This window comes from Microcaecilia unicolor, chromosome 3 (assembly GCF_901765095.1).
Source record: "Microcaecilia unicolor chromosome 3, aMicUni1.1, whole genome shotgun sequence".
In the NCBI taxonomy this organism is placed as follows: domain Eukaryota; kingdom Metazoa; phylum Chordata; class Amphibia; order Gymnophiona; family Siphonopidae; genus Microcaecilia; species Microcaecilia unicolor.
Genome location: NC_044033.1, coordinates 165,972,024 through 165,997,392, shown reverse-complemented (window position 1 = coordinate 165,997,392; position 25,369 = coordinate 165,972,024). Strand labels below are relative to the sequence as shown.

The 25,369-nt window shown below is 41.7% G+C and overlaps 1 protein-coding gene across 9 annotated transcripts in view; it reads left to right on the top strand.

Annotated features, from left to right (window-relative positions):
* The window catches only part of EPB41L2 (erythrocyte membrane protein band 4.1 like 2), a 503,144-nt gene that overhangs the window by 198,860 nt on the left and 278,915 nt on the right, over nucleotides 1-25,369 (top strand). For all 9 annotated transcript variants that reach the window (XM_030196542.1, XM_030196541.1, XM_030196540.1 and 6 more), the window contains exon 5: nucleotides 18,265-18,307. In XM_030196542.1, the coding sequence (XP_030052402.1) occupies nucleotides 18,265-18,307 (43 nt within the window). The remainder of the gene's footprint in view (nucleotides 1-18,264; nucleotides 18,308-25,369) is intronic.

The window sequence follows — 25,369 nt, the reverse complement described above, 5'->3', positions numbered from 1 at the left end:
ATGAGCTTCTATCATACTGTTTAGTGATAATAGATTTGTATACAACCTGAATGTAGATGAGGGCAGCAGATGAACAGCTTTGTGCGGAAGTTCCCCAGCATGTCTCAGCAGTGTTGACACAGTGGATGGTTGGCAGTAACCTGAGTAATGTCACTTCTGGTTGGATGGGAAAACCAGCTTACACTTCTTGGTTCCAGCTCCTCTGTGCAATTCTGGAGGCAGAAGTCCTTGAATCTGCAAGCTGCTCTCCATGTGCTGTATCTTCTAGCCTGGGAAATTATTGCAAGTCATACAGTTCCAAGGTCTCAGATTCCACACGATTCATTGATATGGCCTTGGTTCAGTCCTTAGGCCGAGGCTGCAAAATAGCTTAGTCACCATGACTTAGGGTGCATGTCACAGTCCAAGAATGTTTGTCGGGTGATTTCAGTGGGTAATTAGTTCTTGAGCAATCCCTTTCTATTGCAAGACCTCAGGATATGAATCAGGATAAAGTTCATGCAGATATTGTGGTTGTTACCAAGCTGTTATCAGGCAGGGGATTAGCCTCTACACAGAGGGTGCTGATTCCCCTCTGCAAGCATCCTAGGCAGTCAGTTGAAGATGAGAGCTGACAGAATTCCTCCTTTGGTGTAGGGGAACCAGTTGAGTGATCTTGGGCAGTGCCATGTCCATGGCATATATTAACAAGGGGGGGGGGGGGCAGAGGTGAATATTTGCTGGTGAAATGAGTGACATTTTGGGGGGCTCTCAAGGGTCTACATTGCTGGAAAAGACCATGTGCAATATAACAGATTAGAGGTGATGATCTGCACCTGGAAAATCTAAACAAAATAGGACAGACCACTAAATTGAAGAAACTGACTTTATTAACCGCAAAGCTTGACATGACCATGTTTTGCCTTCTAGAGGCTGCGTTAGGGACTTACACTGTACGATCAAAATATATAAACAAATTTAAAATCATAAAATTTTTCTCAGAACCAACTATAGATAGGTTAGTTATTCACATAAATATAATCAACATGCATAATAAAATTACTCTAACTGATTAAAAATGATTAAAAAACGTTGGTATATATAAAGGCTATATACTACAATGAAAATCATAAACCCTTTTAAGCACAAAAATAGACCAATAAAAATCAATCAACAATACCCACAAAGGTTAGTTTATTTAAAAGATATTAAAACATAAATGAACTCGTAAACCTCAAGGGTCTAAAACGTAAATATCAAAAGACTTACATACTAGAATATGTAAAAGGAACACATACCTATTAGGGACCCACAGGGTACTTACACCTAACAATTAAATGTTTGTTCAAAACAGACAGAAGCAGTTTTCCAACAATGCCTAAAAGCATCAAAAATTATCAAAAGATAAATGTACAGCCAATCAATACAGTAGAGTCTTGATTATCTGATGTAAACGGGACCGGCCCAGTGTTTGATACGTGAAAAGTCAGATAATACAGGGAACAATGGGAACCCCTTTAAAAAAATGCATTAACAATGGCATAGAGTTCCTGATTTTCAAAAATTCTTTATTAAAAGCACTATAGCACATTCTGCAGCATGATTGGAACATTAAAACATACTGTACTGTAATCACTGTACCATGCCATAAAATAAGACCAATACAGAACTGTAAAAAACAGAATCAGAAAGAGTGCATACAGTACTGTATACCTACTAGCAATTCAACTGGTAAACATAAATTATAAAACTGTTTTGTAATATTTTGTGATGTTTGTTTTCCCATTTTACTTATTTTTCTCGCTGCAAGGTCATTCCAGCATCTCAGTAACATTAGGTTGGTAGCTGTCACTTTCTCTTGTTCCACATATGCCAGTGCAACCTCAATTGTCTTGATGCCTTCACTGTGACTAACTTTTACAATTCTAGTTTCAGCCTCACTCGAGGTGTCTTAATCAATATCATCTCCATTCGCAATCACGTCATTGTCAGTTAGCTCTGCTGTTGCTCATCTGCCTGCATACATTCTTGTATGTCATGTTCACAAGCATTCTCGCAGCCCAGTGTTTCTGTAACAAATGGAGGAGATCATCTTTGGCTGCTCCATGTTCAGTGTCATGTCCTTGTTCATTTTCATTCTCAGGAATTAACTTTCTCCATGATTTTTCTAGGGTTGGAAGCGCGATTTCATCCCATGACTGAGTGATCCTGTAGATAACATCTTTGATGATTACTTTAAAACTTCAATCATTCCTTTCTCTTTATCCAGTGCACTGACTATAAGAAGCTTATGGTGATATTTTTTCTTCACAGTTTCCTGCACGCCATGGTCCATTGGCTAACACAATGATGTGACATTGGAGGCAGAAAAAGCACTCTAAAGTCGGCACTTCTCAGTTCGTCTTCAGGATGGGATGGTGCATTATCACAAGAGAAGGATTGCCTTCCTAGGCAGGTTATCATTTTCAAGACGTTTTCTTCTGATTGAATAGATTCCTTGAAAAGCCATTTACGGAAAATGTCTTTGCCCATTCAGGCATTCTTCTGGTTTCTATAGGTCATCAGAAGTACAACAGGAACCATGTTTTGAAGGCCCTAGGATTTTTTGATCTTCCAGTGAGTCAGTGGTAATTTATGTTTACCAGTTTCATTGCTACAGGCCAGAATAGTCACACTTTCTATACTCTGTTTATAACCTGGAGCTGAGGCCTCGAGCTATGATTCAAGAGTTCTTGATGGCAGCTTTTTAAAATTTAACCTGGTTTCATCACAGTTGTATATTGGATTCCTTGACACACTTTCTTTTTTAAGGAGGCGCTGAAATTTCGCTTTGAATGTGACAGATTCCTCAGAGTTTGCTTACAGTTTCCCCCCAGAAATATGGGGAACATTATTCCGTATGTTTTCTTCCAAAGATCAAGCCACCCAATACCAGCAGTGAAATCAGGGTAACCTTAATTGAAGTCCTTTTGAAAAAAGGGCTTTCTCTTGCATTATAGGCCCTGATATAGGTTTGCCCTTGTCTCTTTGCTGTATGAACCACAGGAATAAGGCCCATGTCTCTTTGCTGTGTGTACCATTTGAATAAGGCTTTGCTCACTACCTCAAATTCATATTGTTTTTCTAGTGTCCAATGAAAACATAGAGGCATGATTTGCCTTTTACAGTCAAGAACTGTTACTCTCCCCACTCTTGCTGCAGTTTTTTGGATGGATTCACCCTTGACAATTATTTAAAGCGTCAGGTTTCTGCTGTATAGTCAAAACAACTATTTTCCTCTTTAGACTGGCCATTTCAGAAGTGATCTACAGATCTAAAGGGGAAGAATAAAAATACAGTACTGTAGTACAGTAGTATTACATACCTAGTGTGTTAGAAATGTTGCAGAAGGAGTTAAAACCCCCTGCGCAGTAAAAGCAGAATCCTGCCTTACAATGGTGCTGTTTCGCAGTTCAAACAGGTCCTGGGGCTAAAACTGAATGTCTCGGGTGCAAAACTTCCCTCTGTGCTACACCAAAATACGGAAAGAGAAGTTGCGTGCTTCTTAATGGCAACTCAATGATGTCACCGGGGGTGTCTGTCAGATATGCCGGATGGTTGGATTAGTGAAGGTCAGATAATCGAGACTGTACTGTATTACTAAAGTCTTCAATGTTAGAGGGAAAAAAAAGCACAATTACTTACAAGCAGCAGCAAACACTCTGACTTCACAATTTCTCCTCCTCCTTAATGAGCATGAAAGCAACCACACATAAGCTGGCAGGTTTGTATGCTGCCTGCCTGAGGTTAAAGGTTGCTCACATAGAGAACAGTTTTCAAATTGCTAAAAAGCAATTAAAATATTGTAAAAACTTACTAAATAAGTTAAGGGGGTCTTATATTATAAACTTTAAAAAAATAAAAAATAGTGCCGTTTTTGAAACGGTAAAGGTCAAAATGGATCAATCCATTAAAAATTAGAAACTCACAAAACCAATTATAAATATCAATAAAACATCCTCTCCCCACCTGGGATCACTATATATATCATTCTAAAACGCTGCTGGAAAAGCTAAAAAAAAAAAATGCTAAAAGAAAGTTTAAAAAATTATGCGTCCCTACGGTCTTGGATCCAGGGGAGTGAGAGCTTGGCCCAATAGCTTTCTAGCTTTGGGTAGACTGGTGGGGGTCTGGCTGTCTTTCACCTGATGGCTTTGAGGCTGAGCTTCAAAGCAGACCATCTCTTCAGCTGCAGGAGAGAGGGCAGTTCAGCTAGCATCAATGCCTTAGTCTAGCCGTGGTCTAAGCAGGAATCTCTATACATCTTTCTTCTGTGGTTTCTGATCAGGAGGGTTCTGCAGAGTAGTATGGCACCCATTCTTGGCACTCCTGGTTGTGACAAAATGGTTTTGGAGACCTTGCTATGCAGGTGTCATTCACCTAGTGGCAGAGCTTCCACCACTCCTTCCCCAGGTGCTGAGGTCTTCTGAAGCACAGACCTGTAGAAATGGAGGACTCTGATCCCTTCTGACTTACTGTTTGGCCCTTTAGAGGTGGCATCTCACAGAATAGAACTTCTCTGCTTCCGTGATAGTCAGTTTCCTCAAGGCCCATAAATCCTCCACACGTTTTAGATTCTTTGAGCACTGGTATGAAGAATGGGGATGGGATTTGATATACTGTGGTTACAACCAAAGCAGTTTACATATTATATGCAGGTACTTATTTTGCACCTGGAACAATGGAGGGTTAAGTGACCTGTCCAGAGTCGCAAGAAGCTGCAGCAGGAATTTAACCCAGTTCCCCTGGTTTTCAGGCCACTGCACTAATCATTAGGCTATTCCTCCACTCCACCCTCAGAGTCTCCTTGGCAACATATTCGGATATTGTACTTTTTAGCGAGAGGTTGCATGCGTGTCCCCCTGTCAGGCCAATCCTTCCTTTGTGATACCTGAATCTAGTTCTGAATGTGTTGTCTGGGCTACCTTTTCAGCTATTGACCTCCCTTAAAGACCTCAGGCTGAAGACAGTTTTCTTGGTTGCTACCACATAGGCGCAGTGGGTTTCAGTGTTACATGCCTTGTCATGTCACAGTCCATATCTCCTCTGTGTCCATCTGGAAGATTCCCTCCTTTCTGCCATAGCTGACTTCCTTGTTCCATGTGTATCAGGAGGTATCTACCTTTCTTTCTGGAGAATCCAAATAGCAAATATAGCCAAAATGACTCCCCCCCCCCCCCCCCCCCCCCCCCCGAAAATAGTCACTTGCTAGATATTTTTAAGCTCTGTGTATTTTTTGGTCTATTTTCGGAAAAAAAAATCCAAGTGCAAAACACACAAAATCAAGCCATTGGGATGTAGGAGGAGCCAGCATTCTTAGTAACATAACATAGTAAGTGACGGCAGAAAAAGACCTGTACAGTCCATCCAGTCTGCCCAACAAGATTAGAACAAAAACACATGTCTAAGGGGCCTGGCAAACATTAGGCATGCCACCTCAATCTTGGGGAGGGGGAAAATAACATTGATACTGCTAGTCAATGACTGAAGTTAAGTTTCAGAAGAGATTTCCTGTTAGACTGGCTACACAGGCATCCCAGCAGAGCAGTGGGGCACCCTAAGGGGCACTGCAGAGGACTTCACCTAAAAGCTCCCAGGCACACATTTCACGTTGCTCCCTTATATTGTATAGTGAGCCCTCCAAAACCCACCAAAAACCTACTATACCTAACTGTACACCACTACAGTAGCCCTTATGGCTGCAGGTGTCACCTATATGTGAGTACAGAGGTTTTCGGTGGGTTTTGAAGGGCTCACACTTTCCACCACAAGTGTAACAGAGTTGATTATTGACCTGGGTCCCCTTCTCCATAGTTCACTGCAGCGACCACTAGGCTACTCCTTGGACCTGCTTGCTGCTCTAATAGGACTGGCTATAACATCTGAGGCTGGTATGTACTGTTTCTTTTACATTTTTGAGGGGTGGGAGGGAGTCGGTAACCACTGGGGGAATATGGAGGGGTCATTTCTTTATTCCTCCAGCAGTCATCTGGTCATTGAGGGCACTTTTTTATTGCTTAGTCATTATTAAAACGGGTCTAGCTCAAAATGTCTGTTTTAGTTCTGGACATTTTTGTTTTGTCCCATTATATTTATTTATTGCATTTGTATCCCACATTTTCCCACCTCTTTGCAGGCTCAATGTGGCTTACAAAATATCATGAATAGTGGAAATACATAAGAAAATATACATTTGGTATTACAGAAGGATCTTGGGTGTCATGATAATAAGAGAACATAGTAGTAGATTAACGATCAAATATTATAAGACAATTCTGGGTGAATGTATAGGAGTTCATATTTGTTGTTCTTTGTGGTATGTCTTGTTAAAGAGATGGATCTTCAGAAATTTGCGGAAATTAATTCGTAGGTCGTTTTTAAGTTGCGTGGTAGCACGTTCCAGAATTGTGTGCTCAGGTAAGAAAAGGTTGATGCATGCGTTGTTTTGTACTTTAGACCTTTGCAGTTGGGGGAATGCAGATTAAGGAATGTGCGGGATGACTTTTTAGCATTCCTGGATGGTAGGTCTATCAGGTCTGACATGTAGGCTGAGGCGTCTCCATGAAAGATTTTATGAGTTAGGGTGCATATTTTGAATGTGATGCGTTCTTTAAGAGGGAGCCAGTGTAACTTTTCTCGTAAGGGTTTAGCACTTTCATATTTTGTTTTTCCCGAATATTAGTCTAGCTGCAGTGTTCTGAGCTGTTTGGAGTTTCTTGATTATTTGTTCTTTGCTACCAGCGTAGAGTGCGTTGCAGTAGGTGACTTAGTACTAATGATTGTACCAGGTTACGGAAGACGATCCTTGGGAAATAAGGTCTTATTCTTTTAATTTCCACATTGAGTGGAACATCTTCTTGGTTGTGTTTTTCACAGGGTTCTCAAGTGTTAGGTGTCGATCAATAGTGACTCCAAGAATTTTTAGGGTGTCCGAGATTGGAAGAGTCAGTTTTGGTGTGTTCATGGTGGTGAATTTGTTCGTGTTATATTGCGAGGTGAGTACTAGGCATTGGGTTTTTTCTGCTTTGAGTTTCAATTGAAATGCATCCGCCCATGTGTGCATGATATGTAGGCTTTGGTTGATGTCGTTGGAAATTTCTTTTAGGTCTTGTTTAAATGGGATGTAGATCGTTACGTCGTCAGCGTAGATATATGGGTTGAGCTTATGGTTTGATAGAAGTTTGGCCAATGGTATCATCATTAAGTTGAATAAAGTCGGTGAGAGGGGGGGATCCCTGTGGAACTCTGCATTCAGGTTTCCATGTAGCTGATGTAGTCGAGTTAGATGTCACTTGGTATGACCGTGTGGTTAGGAACCCCTTGAACCAATTGAGAACGTTGCCTCCAATTCCGAAGTATTCAAGGATATGTAGTAGTATCCCATGATCAACCATGTCGAAGGCGCTGGACATATCAAATTGTAGAAGTAGTATGTTCTTGCCATTTGCAATCATTTGTTTAAATTTGTTCATGGCTGAAAAAAGACAAATTAGGTCTTACCTACTAATTTACTTTCCTTTAGTCCCTCCGGACCAGCCCAGAATGACTGATGGGTTGTGCACGCCTAGCAGCAGGTGGTGACTGAGAAGACTGATTTTGAAGCAGCCAATAAGAGCCATGCTCAGGCCCCTTGGAAACCTCAGATTTCACATAGCAAAGCAAAAAGGAAATAGAGACACTAAACATCTGGCGCCAGTTGGTTCAAACAGCCACCTACCAACAGAGAGGACCTTGCCTGGCCACTGTTGAAAGATTCGACTACTCCAAACTGTCAGCAACATCAGTAATGTGGCGAATAATTGGTCTCTTTGCGAGTACAGACATATTCATAGATACTTTTTTTGTTATTTATTTTTAATCAAACAGCTCCCCACAGAGACAAAAGCGAATGAAAACTATCTCCAAGAGCAAATCAGATATTAAAGGAAAGCAAATTAGCAGCTATGACCTAATTTCTCCTTCCTTAACGTTCCTCTGGACTGACTCAGAATTACTGATGGGAAGTACCAGAGCAGTAAACCACGGGAGGGACCCAACTAGAACCACTGCCAGATCTCAGTAAATGAAAACCAAGACCCGACGCACCTGGACATCTGTCCAACTATATCAAATAAATAACGATTTACAAAACACCCGAACACTGGAGCTCAGTTCCCGCCACGTGGGCTGCTAAAAGAACAGCCAGATGCAGTTCTGTCCAACTCATGAGCTGATCTGAGTACTAGAATGCCGAAACCTAGAATACACCTTGTCAAAGTTGCCAAAGAACGATCCTGTCAGTTGGACACCTGAATCCTTTCAGAACGAGCACAAGGAAGAAACTGTGCAACAAGACAGTAGGAAAAGGCCTGTCAAAATACTGAACAATAGATGTGCAAGATAACTCTGGAACTAAGCACTCTCCCCTTATCATGCAGGGGCAGTTAACTACATAGACTGCTCTGCCAACCTTCTCGAGGAATGAAGTGCCTGCAAAACCTCAGACAGGTCCTAGAAGAATAAGGAGCATAGACTGGAAATACTAAGGAATGACCAGACTTTCTGAAGAAAGAAACTGCTAACCAATGTTCTCAAGGCCCAAGCCACCAAAAGAAAGAGAACCCAGAGAGAAAGAGAGAGAGACCATCTAGGCCCCCTAACTCGTCCATGAAATGGCTCTGAAGATAAAAGGGGAGAGAAAAGAGCACAAAGGAAGAAGCAGAGCGAGAATAAACTACGAGTGAAATCACAAAGATTAAAGAAAGTCACTCGGGAGACAAAAGAGGCAAACACTGTTGCAAAAAGACCACACAGTCTCAGAAAGATTCGCAAAGAGTCACTCAAGGAGCAAACCGAAAGAAGCCAGCATGACCACCTGACTAAAAAGGAAAAAAAGGTTATTCCCCCCCCCCCCAACCCAAAATGCTCACGCATATGTGGCACCACTGAACAGCAGCGTACCAGTCCATGGGTATAGGAGAGATGTCCGAGGGATCCCAAACTAAGACAGAAGCCAAAGAAGTAGAGCTTTGACAAGAGCAAGCATCCAAGCTAAGTCAACAGAAGAAGACCCCCCCAGTGTCTGAAAAACAGGTCCATAAGGCAGAAGGCATCAAAAGGCTGTACATGACCCAGTCGTCTGCTCTGGAAAGAAGTGTGGAGTCGCAGAGCTACCGAACTATTGATAAGAAGAACCACCGAATACAGCCTAGGAGATCAAACCAAAAACATGAGGATATCCCTCAAGAAAAACCTAGAGGAATCTGTCTCATAAGAAGACTCACAGCTCATCGAGACTGCCGGTCTCGCCGCTCTGACAGAGGAGAACAGATACACAGGGGCCTCCCTGACAGACCAGCGCCGAGTTCCCGAAGAGGAGGCGCCACTCATAATGTCACAAGCGAATCACTTAGACCCTGGAACCACAACCGCCATCCCAGCCTAGCCAAGGTTAGAGACTGGCAGCAGAGAGAAAAAAGAGCCTCAGAAAATTCCCACTGTAAACTGAGAAGCCGAGCAGCCAAGATGGGAAGCATAACCGAGTAAGGAAGACTGTGTGAGGGCTAGGTGGAAATCCCTCCATCTCGACAACTACTCAGTAGCGATAGAGCTGTTGGAGGGAAAACAGCCGATATCTCAGGAGCAAAGCTATCCTCAGACTCCCAACTCCTGGAAAATAACAGATACAGGAAGCCAACCGGCCTCCATAGAAAAAGAAAAAACAGCTGACAATCTGCAGAAGTGCCTAATATCTTATGTTGGGGAGTTCCCAACTCATTAGGAAGCCACCAGGAAACTTGTAGGAGTCAGAAAAAAAGACAAGTGATGAAGAATAACTGCCAAAAACGTATCTGACTGAGGGAATGAGAAATGGAACAGTTATTCCTGTTGCACCATTCCCGCACTGTAGGATCTCAGCTAGACAGGGTAAACCGAGCAGAGGAAGGATGTAAGAGAAATGCTGAAGACAACAACCTCCAGCAAGGCTAAGCCTCGCGGGACGCAATAACCACCATAGCAGATAGTGAGGGCTGCAGGCAGCATGCTGAGAAAGGCACTATCAAGCCTTTGAATAATTTAGAATTCGAGGATCTCAAAGATCAAGACAGCTAGCTGCTTCAAATGGTGAAGGAAATGAGTTCACCATGGAGAAATGAGATCACAAAGGAGAAAAGGTAATAAACAAGCGACAGAAAGTGAATCAAAATCCACTAATGGCAATATAAGCAAGCTGTGATAGCTAGCAAACTTGTGCCAACACCCGGTAAAAGGATTCTGATATACGAAGTATGGACAGAAACAAAGTGGAAACCTTGAGCCCACAAAAAAAAAATTCTTTGGCTCAAAATGAGTTATAAATTCCTTGCAAACAACTGAGGACAGACCACTGATACACCAGGTATGTAGAGAAACAAACTGTAAACTATGATCTCAGTAGGATCGTTTGGATAGAAAACTGTCAATGCAAAATATGCGTACAGCAAATAACAAACATTTCAGAAATTCCTAGACATCTGGAATACTGGAGAAGGAAAAAAAAACATAAGGTTCCCCGAGGCTAAAAGAAGGTCCCCCTGAAAATAGACCCACAAACAGAAAAATATGAGAAACTGACATGCTGTCACAATCTCCAGTGGACATACATTATGCCTTTTCTAAAGTGTAAAAGTCGTTTTTTTTTAAAGAACATGATAATAGGAGAATCATCCCCAAACCGTCCACTGGGCTACGGGGAACGTAACAGTTCAACAGATAGTGCTTCACTACCTAACTCAGGGATGAGAGGAGATGAGCACCTAATGTAGCAGACCAGAGAAAGTAAGGAGATCTTCCAACAGTAAGGATCTTCTAAGAGTGCACACCATAATATATAATAGTGGGAGCTGAACCCACAAAGACAGGTGCCCAAACAGTTGCTCTAACTAAAAGAGCACAACTCACTAGTCATACCAAAACATTCAGACATCCCTCTGGACCCCCCCCCCCCCCCGCCCCCCCACATGAGCAAGACTATAGAAGCATGTGCTTAACCGCCAGGCAGTACCAGTGCAGCTACTGGCCACAAACCTGAAAGGCATGAGCAAATAGCGGAACAGATGGGCGAAAGGTAACACAGTCCCAGATATTATCAGTGCTGGCACACTTCTAGAACCCTAGAATACCAGAGAGAACATAGCACAGCAGATTAAATTATAAAACCGACTGTAAAAACAGACCCTCAATAAATAAATAAGGGTGTAAATTCCAGGAGAATACAAAAGGGAAAGAAACCTGAACCATGTAGAGAAACATTAGATCATGCCCTAGCATTATATAGAGACCAGAGAAATACTAAATAACTTGTCTGCATTAGTCAGCTTTTGGCAGGCAAACAAGACACCGTCAATAAGTAAACTGTACTAGTATAAAACCAATAGGTTATATCCTTGCAGATTTCCAATTCTAGAAAAAAATATTAGATATTGTCCATGCACCATTCAAACTGTAGAGAAGTACAGACAGTTTCCATGCCCCATTTAGAGAAAATAGCATATAGTGTCCTTGCAACACCCAGAATCTAGAGAAAATAATTATTTTATCCTGCATTATACAGAATCTGCTTGTCAGAAAAGAATCCTTACAAGAGATAGTTTTGTATCAGATTCTGGCAGCTTTGATGCAAGGAAAGGAAAACCACAGGACAGAGTACTGGAGCCTTCCGCTGTAGACAAACACAAAACAATGGCGGTCTGCACTCTAGCTCACTTCACCATAAAGCAGCTGAAAGTAAAAAAAAAACAGAGAGGGAGACTGCCCCTGCGCTCTCAAACCTCTCATTTTGCAATAGCTGTTCGTCCTTCAAATTAACAGCGTGAAAGGCAGACAAAATCTTCCCCCCCTCCAGAGGAGACCTCGCAGCACTACCGAAGAGGCTGCCGGAACAATAGCAGACCGCTGTCGGGTCTGCGCTGCTCTGCCACAGCTACAAACAAAATGGCAGAGTTTCCCGCCGAAAACCCAAACAGTGTAGAAAGCCGCTGACGCCATACTGAAAACCGGCACCGTTTCGCTAAACAGAGAAGTCCTCATGTCTCTACATTGTTTTGTTTTTTCAAATGGAACACCATGGTTCCTTTTTTTTTTTTCTTTTTTAACTGAACTGTCTAGAACAACCACCTGGTGCTTGAACCGAAACCAGAACAGAGGAAGAGAAACTATAACACTCTCCTGAGCCCAAGACTCTGCAGGGAGACAGCCATGACAGCAGGCTAAAGCCATTGCACCTGCCTGCTTTTAGTTTAAATTTTTTTTTAAACTTTTTAATATCATAGTGGCTGTTCCCTTTGGCTCTGCAAACTCCCTTCCCTCGAAGGGGTTGAGGCCAGCAATGGACCACAGTCTACCTTGAGCCCTCAGGCATACAGGGAAAGCTCGGGGATAGGAGGGGGAGGGACCCAGCCACTCGAGTGTAGCACCCCCGAGGCATTAGAGAACCCCGCGGGCCTCAGCCTCTGCCAGCAGATAACCATAATGGCGCACAGATGTATAAGAGAAAAGAAAACTTCAACTTATTAGATTGAGAAAGAAATGGGTACACCTACCCTGAGCTTGGGGCCACCACCACATTACAGCAGTGCTGGAGACTAAGAATACTGAGGTTTCCAAGGGGCTGAGCACGGCTCTTTATTGGCTGCCTCAAATCAGTGTTTCAGCTCCACTGCTGGTAGGCATGCACAACCCATCAGTCTTCTGGGTTGGGCCGGAGGGACCTAAGGAATGACCATTCTTAAGAACGAAACGCCCAACCACACACCGACAACCAACTGATATACACCTTGATATTTGGGCTGCTGCAGATGAAAGCATAGAAAAACGTCTGGAAAATGGGTTTTGAAAATACTGATTTGGACGTTTTGATTAGAAAAACATCCAAGTGCTGCTTTATGACACTTTTTTTTTTTTTTTTTTTTTAAAGAAGTTTTTCTCTTTAAATGAGCCCCTTAGTAACCTATGGAACGTTATAAGTCTGTGTTTTGAAAATGAACCCCTTTGTTTGTTGTTTAAAATGGATATATTAAGTTATATGGAACAAGAGACAGCAGTGTTGTGGTGCGTATACAGATTATGCTCTTTTTGGGGTGTAATTGGGAACATGACACTTAGTATAGATTATTTAAAAAAGTGACACAGGCACTTTTTGGTATTAGACACTGTAGTGTCTGGAAAGTAATTGCATTTGCTTTTATCTGTAGACTCAAATTCATAATGCCCAAATAACAGAACTAACTTTACATCCAAGGGTATTGTAAAAATAGACAATAATGTATTTACATATTAAAAACAGTGAAAGAGATACAAGAATAATGATACAGATGGTCATATCTTCAGCCTAAAGCAAACACTCACAAAACCCTAAAATAGTCTTCTAGTTCAGCCCATTATCCTAACCCCCAGATCAGCATCACCGGCAACCTGGAGAGAGATGTCGCACGCCATCCAGCAGGTCAGGGTGTTCCTCAGGCAGATCAAACAAGCAGAGCCAGGACAGCACTTCAGATCCGATGGAAACAAAAGCAGCAACCAACCCTTTTCCTCCAACATGAGCTTCCTTTATACCGAAATTGCAGGCTGCAGTTGAGTCGGTGACGTTTGCTCTTGGCCTTGTGAATGCACAACAAACTGTCTCAGATGTTGTGGCTTGAGGGGCCACAGTATTGTTTCACAGGCACCACGTTGAAGGGGCACTTTAACCATGAAGTCATTGTTCAAGTAAACAATGTGCTTTTCTTGAATGGAAATGAGCCTCAAAGTCAGCAACAGCGAGCTTGTGAATACCCTTGTGGTGATGTAATGTGTTCTTGTCCATTGGCAGCCTTAGTAATGTTTTGCAGTGTCCTCACAGATTGCACACAAGTCTGAGGCCTAATAAGCAACGGGTCTTGGCAGTGAAAGATGAAGTTAGCTAGAAAATGTATTTTAATGTCAGGTTGGTTGTGCTGAATGATGCCAGGTATTATAATCCTACTTAACTTGGTTATGTAGTGCCATTTAGTGCTGCATAATTGCCTTTTGCTCCTCTAGTGTTGGAGCTTGCCTATTTTGAAGATGTATCTGAATCATTGTCTTGTGACTGGGGTTAAATACAGATATTATATATTCAGTCTTCTCTTCATGCAGAAACTTTAAAGGAATATTATCTGGTTGAACGTATGCCATGGGGATTGAGAATTAACAAAACTCCTTAAATGTATGAAAATGGATTAGAACTTGTAGATCAGAGGAATTTGATTCTAAATAAATGTTCTTAAGATATAATGTTAATTATTGAAACCACCACAAAATTGGTTAAGGATTGGAAGGATCAAGTACTAACTAAACATGAGCAGTTGTATATAGCAACAGAACTCTTGAATGTTATTCATTGGAATGAGTTGGAAAACTAAATGAACAAATATGGGGCCAAATTGCAAAAGGTTTGCTAGGATGAATGTGATTATTAAAAAAAAAAAAAAAAGTAATGTTTACCTACGCTGAGTCGAGCCTAAAAGGTTTACAGGAAGTCAACCCAAACAGGTTATATTTCAAGATTCCTCTGACTCCTGGTTCTGACCAGAATGGTTTTTAAAGAAAACCAGAGGATGTAGAGGAAGATCGTGGCAAAGATCACCTACATGGGATCAGTGTCAATGAGTTAGTCACAAATAGTGGGGCCTCGATTCAGTCTGTCCCATCAGATTTTGCAGCTGGCAGAAATTGCATTATTGAATAATTGATTCTTATCTTACATCTCTGCGTTATTGTTGTTACTACTAGTACTTATCATTTCTATAGCACTAGATGTACGCAGCGCTGTACACTTGAACATGAAGAGACAGTACCTGCTCGAAAGAGTTTATAATCTAATCAGGACAAACGGCAAATAATGGATAAGGGAATTACTAAGGTGGGAATGATAAAATATACATGGGTACTGTACAAGTGAACCCTTTTCAAACACTGATTCAGCTTTTTAAATTTTTTCAGATATTGAAAACATTGTTTTTTTGCTGACCATTTAGAAGGGAATACTTTCATCTGTTACCTATGTGATACTCTTAGATGCCCCCGCCCCCACCCGGTCCAGCAGGCCCTATTCTTGCAGCATTTGACTCTTTCGTCCAGCATGAGGTGGCGTGCTTTTTAAACACACCTTACACTGTCAGAATATTGCAAGGGAAGAACAAAAAACTTCTGCAGTGAAGTACAGATACTTCAGTAGTTATTAAACCCACCAATATGGGGAGAGGAATTGAGGTATGGTACCGAGAATCTTATGAGGCAGAAAATTGGAATCAGTTGAAAACATTCTGGGGGTAGTTTGAGAAATTTTCTGGATGAGTTGAATAGACCAGATGAACATTTGAAATTTACAACTCAGTATTCACACACTATGATCACTTTTTTGGATCTAATGATTTGTTCTCAAGAGGAGACACTTCCTACTTCTGTTTTCAGTAAGGAGACAGAATTGAATAGCCTTTTGAACTATCAACATTTTCCTCAAATATTTGTGAGACTGCTGCTAGAGGTGATGGCAGCCATTTTGAAGAAAGAGCTGTAATGAGCAGGAGTGAACAAAGTAAAAGCAGATCACATGCAAAATACCAAAACAAGTAAATAAAAAGAAGTGGTTTATTAAACAGTTGCATTGTGGAAGTTTCTCGGGCACAGCATTGTTACAAACTCAATTTATGATCTGGATAATGATTGGTTCTAGGTTCACCTTTGAACCGTCTGACATGTATATAAAGGACCAATCAGGTAGCACACACTAATATATAAAGGACCAATTAGATAGCACGTACTAATGCTGCCAGTTCATTGAAACAAGTGAATCTGTTTGTGTGAAGAAGTGGAATAGGTAAGTCTGAAAACTTTTCTTCCAAATTCAGTGGTTTAAGAGAGAGAGATAATAAGGGATGCGCTCTGAACTAAGATGTTTTGGAAGGGTTCTCCTATACTGATGGATTTATTCCTGTTGGCTGTGGAAAAAATATTTATCAGGTTCTGCTGTTTAATTATTCAAGTCATTTAAGAATAGTTAGGTTCTTACTAAAATTGAGACTGTTATGTGGTAGATAACTTTGGCTGTAGAGCATGTTTTGACCCCTTGGACATTTTTAAAGTTTAAGTTTGCAATTAAACAGTTTTTTAAGGCCACCTCTGCATAAAACGAATATGAAATGTTATAACCCAATCAATGAACTTCCAGCAGGGGAAAATACCTTAAACTAGAGTACAATTATTATTATCTACACTTTACTCGCTTTACAGCAATATTATGTTATTTCATTGATACTATTTATTTTAAACAGCTTATAATGTCATACATATACCTATCACTGATCCTCATTCATAACATCAATCACCCCAGCACTTCTACTTCTTAGCCTTTTTCTATCAATCTTTTATCTTGCACCTGTTATCGGTACGGGGTAATAATATAACCACAAAACATATACGAACAGTTTTCCCGTCTGTCCGCGTTTATACATCAACGGGACCTATTTTCTCTTTCAAACTATTCCAGTTTAAAAGTTCTTCTTCTATCAATGTCCCATATGTATAAATCAGGATGAAGCCAGGTGAATAGTCCACCGGGATACCAGCTTGATAGCTTTAGAAATCTTCTATCCACACGTGTAGCTGCATTCAACGTGTGTAGTCACGGGCGTAGGTAAGGCTGCTGGCGGTGCTGCATTCATTCATTCAACAACTCATCATGGTTCCCAATGCGTGAACGCATTTTGTCAACGACTTCTTCAGGAGAACCAAATCATCCATTCTATAAACCAAATAAATGTCAGATACTGTCTATGGCATCTAGCACCACAGCTCAATCAAACCTTCTATTATATATGTTGAAATATATTAGCGGCTGCTTACCATCAGGTCTGTTGTCCAAGCCTAGATTACCGGAAGTTACCTCAAAGCGTAATAACGTACTCCTTTAGATTCCACGTTTAAATAATGCTAATGCTCCTCCCCCTGCTACCAAATCACACCGATCAAACCCATTCAACTTGAAGGTTCAACCCTCTAGGTGCCACCGTATTCCATTGAAATATATATCTTTGTTCAAGGTTTAACAACCACTCACTAACATCACCTCCACGTGCTGCCAACGGTATCTGTATTAATGCCAAGCATCTTAAATCCTCTAACATATGATTATATTTCAATGGAATACGGTGGCCCCCCCCCCAAAAAAGAAACATATGGCACGGCTTTCATACACGCAAAGAAGCTGTGTCTAGTATACTTTTTTTTTTCTTTTTTTTTTGTGCTCCATCTTCCCTGCTTGTTTCTCCCCTTTTCCTTCTTGCGATAATGAAGAACCAGCAGGTCCATACCTCCCGTTAAAATTTCCATAGCTGCTACCGTGACAGGAAAATGGCTTGGAGAACCCTTTTGTGCATGTCCCAGTTTACTACTTGTACGCTAATCTGGCTAGAACCAGTTTAAAAACCACGTTGCTGGCTCGTTAAGTTTAGTGCATCTGGCCCTCAGTCTGTGGAAATCCACTCCTCAATGTATGTTTGTGGGTGTTTACCTGAGTTTGTGGTATGTTGTATGATGTAGGAAGGTAACTTCTGTACCCCTATGGGTTACATTTTTTTGTAATCTTTATAAACAAAAAAAAACAAACAAAAAAATAACCCTGACCACTTGACCAGTAATTTTCAAGGAAAAAAAAATCCCCAGAAAACTATGTTCCTCAACATACTTTCATGTTTTCAATTTAAATTGTGAAATACAAGGAAATGGTGAGGAATACTTTTTATAAACAAACAAACAAAAAAGTATTCCTCACCATTTCCTTGTATTTCACAATTGAAAAAAACATGAAAGTATGTTGGGCAACATTGTTTTCTGGGGATTTTTTTTCCTTGAAAATTACTGTTCATATGGTCAGGGTTTTTTTTTGTTTTGTTTTGTTTATTTCTTTGATATATGTATGTGTGTTGTATGCACATGTACCCTTTTCCTGCTTTATCCTAATTTTGAATTAGATTGGTGCTGAATATTGTGAACATTTTGAAATGTGTTTAACAATTAGTAATGCTCTATGTAGTATGTGACCGTTATTGTAAAACTCTCAAACTAGCCCAATGTCAGAAAGTTGTGTAATTTGAAATAGTTTGAATGTCAAAGAATGTACTTGCTTTTATTTTAGAAATATAGATCACTGAAATTATTGTGTACTTTGTGGTATTCTGGCATGTTCATTTTCTCCTCTTGTTTCAGTGTTGGCTTGATCTTGCAAAGGAAATCAAGAGACAAAGTAAAAGTAAGTCCTCTCTATTTGTCTTTCTCAGAATTTTTGTAACAATAAAATTCATAGGAGCAGTGTTTTCTTAAAAGAAAATGCAGTGTGAAAACATTTGCTGTGACCTTGCAAGAGCCACAGTGGTTTGCAATATGTGAATTTCATTTCATAATTCTTCTGCACCACTTTTTTTTTGTAGTTTAACTATAACCCCTTTTTTATATGGCACTCCCTACAAACCCAAAGGGACACTTTCACAGGCTGCAGGATATAGGAGCTAGTTGAAGTGTCTGGAGCATGGATTCTGGAATGAGGTCCAGGAGGACCTTCTGCAATCTCTGAAAGAAAAGCACCACATTCTGAATGTTACTGAAGCAAAAAATCAAATAAATATGAAAAAGTCAACAGCATTAAAATAAGACTGTTAATTTATACACTCCAGTCTTCTCCAAAAATATGAAATTCAAGTGCAGTGCTAGGTAGGGCTGCTGTTCGAATAGGAATAATCTGGGGCTCTACTGGGGCTAAATCCTACCAAAATAAATACTTGCTCTCTGATTTCACGTTGCTTCTTTTATTATTTATGTTAAAGCTCAATGTCCACAATTTGTAATTGGACAAATAATAATTTTCATTATTCATATTTGGCCGAATAGTATAAAATGATATTCAGTACAGCTCTACTCCCAACTGCACACCTTGCCCTACCCTTGTTCTGCCTCCTGGATCTCCATTTCAGAGGGCAGGCAAAATAACATGCATTGAATGCCATGTATACTTTTTTTTTTTTTTTTTTTTCCAATATTTTATTGGCAATTTAGCAAATTACAATCATAACCAAATAACATCAAATATCAGTAACCAATTTTTGTTCATGGTCCCCCTCCCCCCCTCCCTTTCTCCGTCAGTGGTGTTGCTTCTGATTCTTGAGATTGTTCATATATTGACCAAATGTTCGTGAATACTTTCATAGTGCCTTTCCTCTTAGCAGTCAATTTCGACATCTGATACAGAAAGTCCACTCTGCGAGCTATCAGTTGTAGTGTTGGTGTTTCAGTTTGCTTCCAGGCTCGGGCTAAGGCTATCTTGGCCGCTACAAAGTACTGAGTAGCCAATCTATGTTGTCCACTGGGTATTGAGCTAGGCCGGAAATGGAGGAGGCAATGTTCTGCTTTCTTTGGGTATGGTTGAGGCAATACTGTATTTACCAACTTCACTACTGCCTCCCAAAACAATTCCACCTTCGGACATGTCCACCAAATATGGTAAAACGTGCCCTGAAGGCCACATCCCCGCCAACATTTTCCCGAGGTCCCCGGATATATCTTTTGCAATCTATCTGGGGTATAATACCACCAGTACAATAACTTATGGCCATTTTCATTGATAGATTGTGCTGGGGATGCCTTGAGCAGATATTTGTAATTGCTCATCCAAATTGTTCTAGGGTGTGTACATTGCAAAACGTTTTCCCATTTCTTATGATAAAGAATTTGAGGGTCTGTCCTGCCCAATAGTGCAAGATATATCCGGGAGATACTACCTCTGCCCCCTCCCTTACGCATTGCTAATTCAAGAGTTGTCTCTTCTAGATCTAATTCATCTTGTGCTCGTCTTTTAATAAAATTACGCAGACAACAGTAATAAACAAGATCTTTTTCCGATAGACCATACTCTTCTTGAAGTTCCTGGAAACTAATCATATTGCCCTCCGCCCATACCTGTCCCAGTGTGTATAAGCCTGCTTTTGCCCAGTTATCAAACACCTTTTCTGATCTCCCAAGTGGGAAACCCTCCGCCCATCGTATTGCTGTTTTTCGGTAATATTTCCTTTCCGGGAACATATGCTTTCTAATTTGTAACCACGTTTGGAGCGGGTGTTTTAGACTCATAGGTAATTCCTGCAATATAGATGTCAGATCTCTCCCTGATATCCACAATATGTCCTCTATCGTGTACCTACCTATCCATGCTCTCTCCCAATGCATCCATTTCTTTATTGTCCCTGGAGCCCAGTCAGCTAGTATTCTTAATTGTGCTGCTTGGTGATATAGATAAAAATTAGGTGTTCCCATACCACCTCGGTCTAGTGTTTGATACATCGTGGCTCTATTAACCCGTGGTGGCCTTTTCCTCCATATATATCGAAACATTTTCTTATTTAATTGCGTGAAGAAGGAGGCAGGTATCGGTATGGGCAGTGCCAGAAATAAGTATAATAATTTGGGGAGCAACATCATCTTGATAGCATGTATACGCCCTTTCCAAGATATATTGAGGCCCTCCCATCTATCTAATTCCTGAAAAAGTTCAGCTATCTTTACTGGAAAATTAGCCTGAAATAGATCTTCTATCTTGGGTGTGATCTGTATTCCTAAGTATTTAATGGATTTTTGCGCCCAGGCAAATGGAAATGCTTCTCGCAGAGCCGGTATCTCTTCATTCGGTACTGTTATGTTTAATAAGGTAGATTTAGTTAAATTGGGTTTAAATCCCGACACTGCTCCATAATATGACACGTGATCTATTGCTTTTTGTACTGATATTGCAGGCTGCGCAAGAGTGAGTAGTATATCATCTGCAAAAAGTAGAAGCTTTTGCTCTTTTCGCCCTCGTACTATGCCCTTTACTTCCTCATCATTTCTCAATATACAAGCGAGCGGCTCTACCGTTAAAGCAAACAGAAGCGGGGAGAGGGCACACCCCTGCCTAGTTCCCCGCCGAAGCGGGAAGGCCGCAGTATATGATCCATTAATTTTTAATATTGCTTTCGGGTCTTTATATAAAAGTTGCAGCCATGTTAGATACCGCCCCTTTAATCCCACCTGTCGAAGCACCGCAAAGAGGTATGCCCAATCAACACGATCGAACGCTTTTTCTGCGTCAATGGATAGTAATACTGCTGGTATTTTTTCATCTTGGGTGTATTGGATAGTATGGATGAGGCTTCGAATGTTGTCAAACGTTTGTCGCCCTATAATAAATCCCGCCTGATCTTCGTGAATCAAGTTTGGGAGCTGTTTCTGTAGCCTATGTGCTAATATTTTCGTAAAGAGTTTATAATCCACGTTGAGCAAGGATATCGGGCGGTAGGAGCTACATTGTTGGGGGTCTTTGCCTGGTTTTAAGAGCAGTGTTATTGCTGCTAGTCTCCATGTTTGTGGTATCTCTTGAACCTCTTCCAGCTCATTAAATACCCTCTCTAATATTGGGATCAGGTGTTTTGCAAATGTTTTATAAAATTTTATAGTATACCCATCTGGGCCTGGTGCTTTCCCATGTGCACTATCTTTAATTGCCCATTTAATTTCCTCCGATGTTATGGGGGCCGATAGTGTTTCGCTCTCCACTCCCTGTAATTGGGGAATACCACTCTCTTTCAAGTATCGTTCCACGATTGCTGGCTCCAATGTGGACTCTTTCTCATATAGTGAGGTATAGTATTCTAGAAAGGTTCTCTGTATTTGATCTAATTGTGTGATGTGTTCCCCGTTCGTATCTCGTATCCCCCCTATATGATTCCGCTGAACTTGTTTTTTAAGCTTATTGGCCAAAAGCCTACCCGCTTTCTCCCCAAACTCAAAATGTTCTTGCTGGGTCTGTTGTAGTTGCGCCGCTAGGCTTTCCATTTGGAGTTCGTTAAGTGCTAATCTCAACTGGTGTAACTTTTCTGCCTCATTAGTATCGTCTGGTTGTGCTTTGTGTTTCTGTTCTGCTTGCCTGAGTTCGTTCCTAACATTGTTTTCCTGGTCCATGCGAGTTTTCGATATATGGGCTCGTAGTGCTATTAGACGCCCTCTGATCACTGCCTTGAGACCTTCCCACAAGGTACTCACTCTGACCTCGCCTGTATCATTAAATTTAAGATATTCCATAATATATTGTTCTATCTCTAGTATATTTCTCTCATCATATAGTAAGGTATCGTCTAGTCGCCAATATCGTATGCCTACAAGGTGAGTTCCTAGGATAAGTGTCAGTATTACCGGGGCATGATCAGACCATGTGCGAGGTTCTATGCTAGCATCTTGTGTCTTTCTTGCTATATTTACATCTCCCAGCCAACCATCTATTCTAGAATATGTTTTATAGTTGGGGGAGTAATATGTGTAGTCCCTCTCATTACCATTTTTCTCTCGCCAAATGTCTATCAGTCCCCACCGGGCCATTAACTGTTTCAATAATTTCCTATCTGTTTTGGCATACACTGCAGACCCTGTAGAGTTATCTATATGGGGGTGCATGGTGACATTAAAGTCTCCACCCACTAATAAGTGGCCCTGCTGGTGTTGCTTCAGAACCCCTTCTATCTGCTCCCAGAAAGGGCCCTGCCCCTGATTAGGGGCGTACACATTAAGTATAGTATACGTGGTATTATATACAGAAACCACCATCAATAGATATCTCCCTTCTTTATCACTTACAGTTTTCAAAATCTGCCATGGACGAGACGTTGCCAGCGCTATCAGAACCCCTCGCTTTTTAGGCATAGCAGCACAAGAGGAGAACTTAATAACAGAGTATCGTCCATGTTTCACCAGTTTCTCATGCACTTTTTTCAAGTGAGTTTCTTGCAAAAGGACTATATCAGCCAGCAAGCGTACCATATCTTTAAACATTAACTTTCGCTTTGTAGGTGAATTAAGCCCTCTTACATTTAAAGTAACAATTTTCAGTTCTTTATCAACCATACATATAACAACTTTTAGTTATAGAATTACCACTGACTTCCCTTTCCCAATCCCCTACCTGCCTCCCCCCTCCCCTCCTCCCCAAATCCCATGTATGACATATCCTTCCCCTTGGGTATGACATGCCTAGGAGGTAAGTGAGTTCGATCCCAAAACATTACCAGCCTGGTATTGCTGTGCATTGTTCAATCACACGCCATTATAGCCCTCTTCATTGATGTCTATTTTGACTCATTATTAATTCCTCTATTTGTAATCCATCAGCGTTGGTTGGGCCCTGTTTGACCTGATTGCTGCCTTCTCAGCCTTCCTCGTCCTTGCGAGACACGCTGCCATCGCGCTTTAGCGCTATTCTGTGGGATAGCCTTTGGGCAGTTTGAGTGCGTAGGTTCCGCCATTGCTCCTTGGCCCAGATGTTCTTGGGCTTCCTCCAGCGATGTTATTCTGCACTGTTTACCCGCTTTATAAAATAGCAGGGCAAATGGATGTTGCCATTTATATTTTATCCCTTCTGTTCGCAGTTGCGCTGTAAGTGGCTGTAGTTCTCGTCTGCGCTTGAGTGTAGTTGCCGAAATGTCTTGAAATATTTCCAGCGGATAGGTATTCCATGTGATCGGGCTATTTGCCCGTGCTTTATGCATAAGTTGATCTTTAACTTTATATTCAGCGAAGCAGGCAACTATGTCTTTAGGTACATTAGCCCGTTGTGGGCCTAGCGCCCGATGCGCCCTTTCAATTTTTATTTCCTCAGCGGTGACCACATGCTCCGATGTAGACAGGAGTTGGGCTGCTATGTCCTTTACAACTTGTTCGCAATCATTATGCTCTGGTAGTTCAGGGAGCCCTCGTATCCTAATATTGGACCTTCGGCTCCGATTTTCTAAATCTTCCACTTTATCTGTTAAAAAGCGTAAGTTCGTGCGCTGTTCCTGCACAGTGGTCTCGATGGTATTTAGGGAGTCTGCATGCTCTTCCAGGCCAATTTCTACTTCATTAACTCTGTTCCCTAATTCCGTAATTTCTCCTCGGAGTTCTGCTCCAAGCTGGGCAAAATCCTTGCGTATCTCTTTCATTTCCGTTTTAATATCTTGGAACCAGGTTTTAAGCTGCTCCCATTTATCGGGCAGCAATTCATTATCTCCATCGTCCCCGCTTTCTTGCTGAGGCGATGATGCTCGAGACCGCATGGCGCTTTCGTTAGCGTTTATGCTCGCGGCCTGTGCTGTTTCTTTGGCCTCCCGCTGATGGTAAGCAAAAGCGGCTAAATCAGCTGGTTTAGTTTTAGTGTTCGACATCTTTGGTATCACTCGCCTTTCGCCGCTCTAATCCGCCTCCAGGGCTATTTCAAAATCGCTAAATATAGCTAAAAGCTTCGTTTTTCCAGGCTGGGTGTCGGGAGCTCCGCTATTAGACCTCCATAACGGAGCGTGACGTCACTTCCTCCCCAATGCCATGTATACTTTTAATTGAACGTTGGGCAATAATCAAAGCCATGATTTCTGCTGATGTAATGCAATTTTAGCAGTGGAAAGGGCTTTGATAATTGCTCTCTAAATATTTACACTATAAAAATATAATAGAACACAGTATTTTAAATTAGTCTACATATAAAGTTTTATTGCAGTTAAATTGGAAGAGATGTGGAGCAGTTGTTCTCCGAGGACAAGCAGGCTGCTTGTTCTCACGACTGGGTTAACGTCCACTGCAGCCCCTCAAACTGGAGTAAAAATCTTGTGGAAGTCCCGCACGCAGGGCACGCCCACCGCGCATGCGTGGCCGTCTTCCCGCCCGTGCGCGACCGTTCCCGCTCAGTTTTTTGCTTTCCTCTCCGTGTCAGCCCCGGAAAACCGGTTTGCGGCCTAGTCCGCACTTTTACTTTTCTTTTTTTCTTGTTGCGCGTTCACGCCCCTTTATTTAAAAAAAAAAAAAAAGGTTTGTTTTTCCTTCCCCTCGGCGAGTTTAGTCGCAGGGTCACCTCGTCGCGGCCTTGTGGCTGCGCAACCGTTTCTTTCTTTTTCTGGTGTGCTTTTCACCGCCACCATCGACGATTTTGATCTCGCCAACGCGATTTTTCCATCGACATCCTCGAAGGTCCCAAGCGGATTCAAAAAGTGTGGTCGGTGTGGCCGGCAGATCTCGCAGACCGATCCTCACGCTTGGTGCCTCCAGTGCCTTGTCCCGGAGCATAATTCCAAGGCATGCACCTTGTGTCTCGGCTTGCGGAAGCGGACGCAGGTGGCGAGGCAAGTTCTTCGGGACCGTCTTTTTGGAACTTGCGCCGGCCCTTAGACGTCGACCTCGATGGCATCGGTGTCGACGGCTGGGTCTTTGGTACTGATGTCGAAGTCTCCTAGACCCGGGCAGGTTCCACCACCGACGCCCCCGCCTCTCC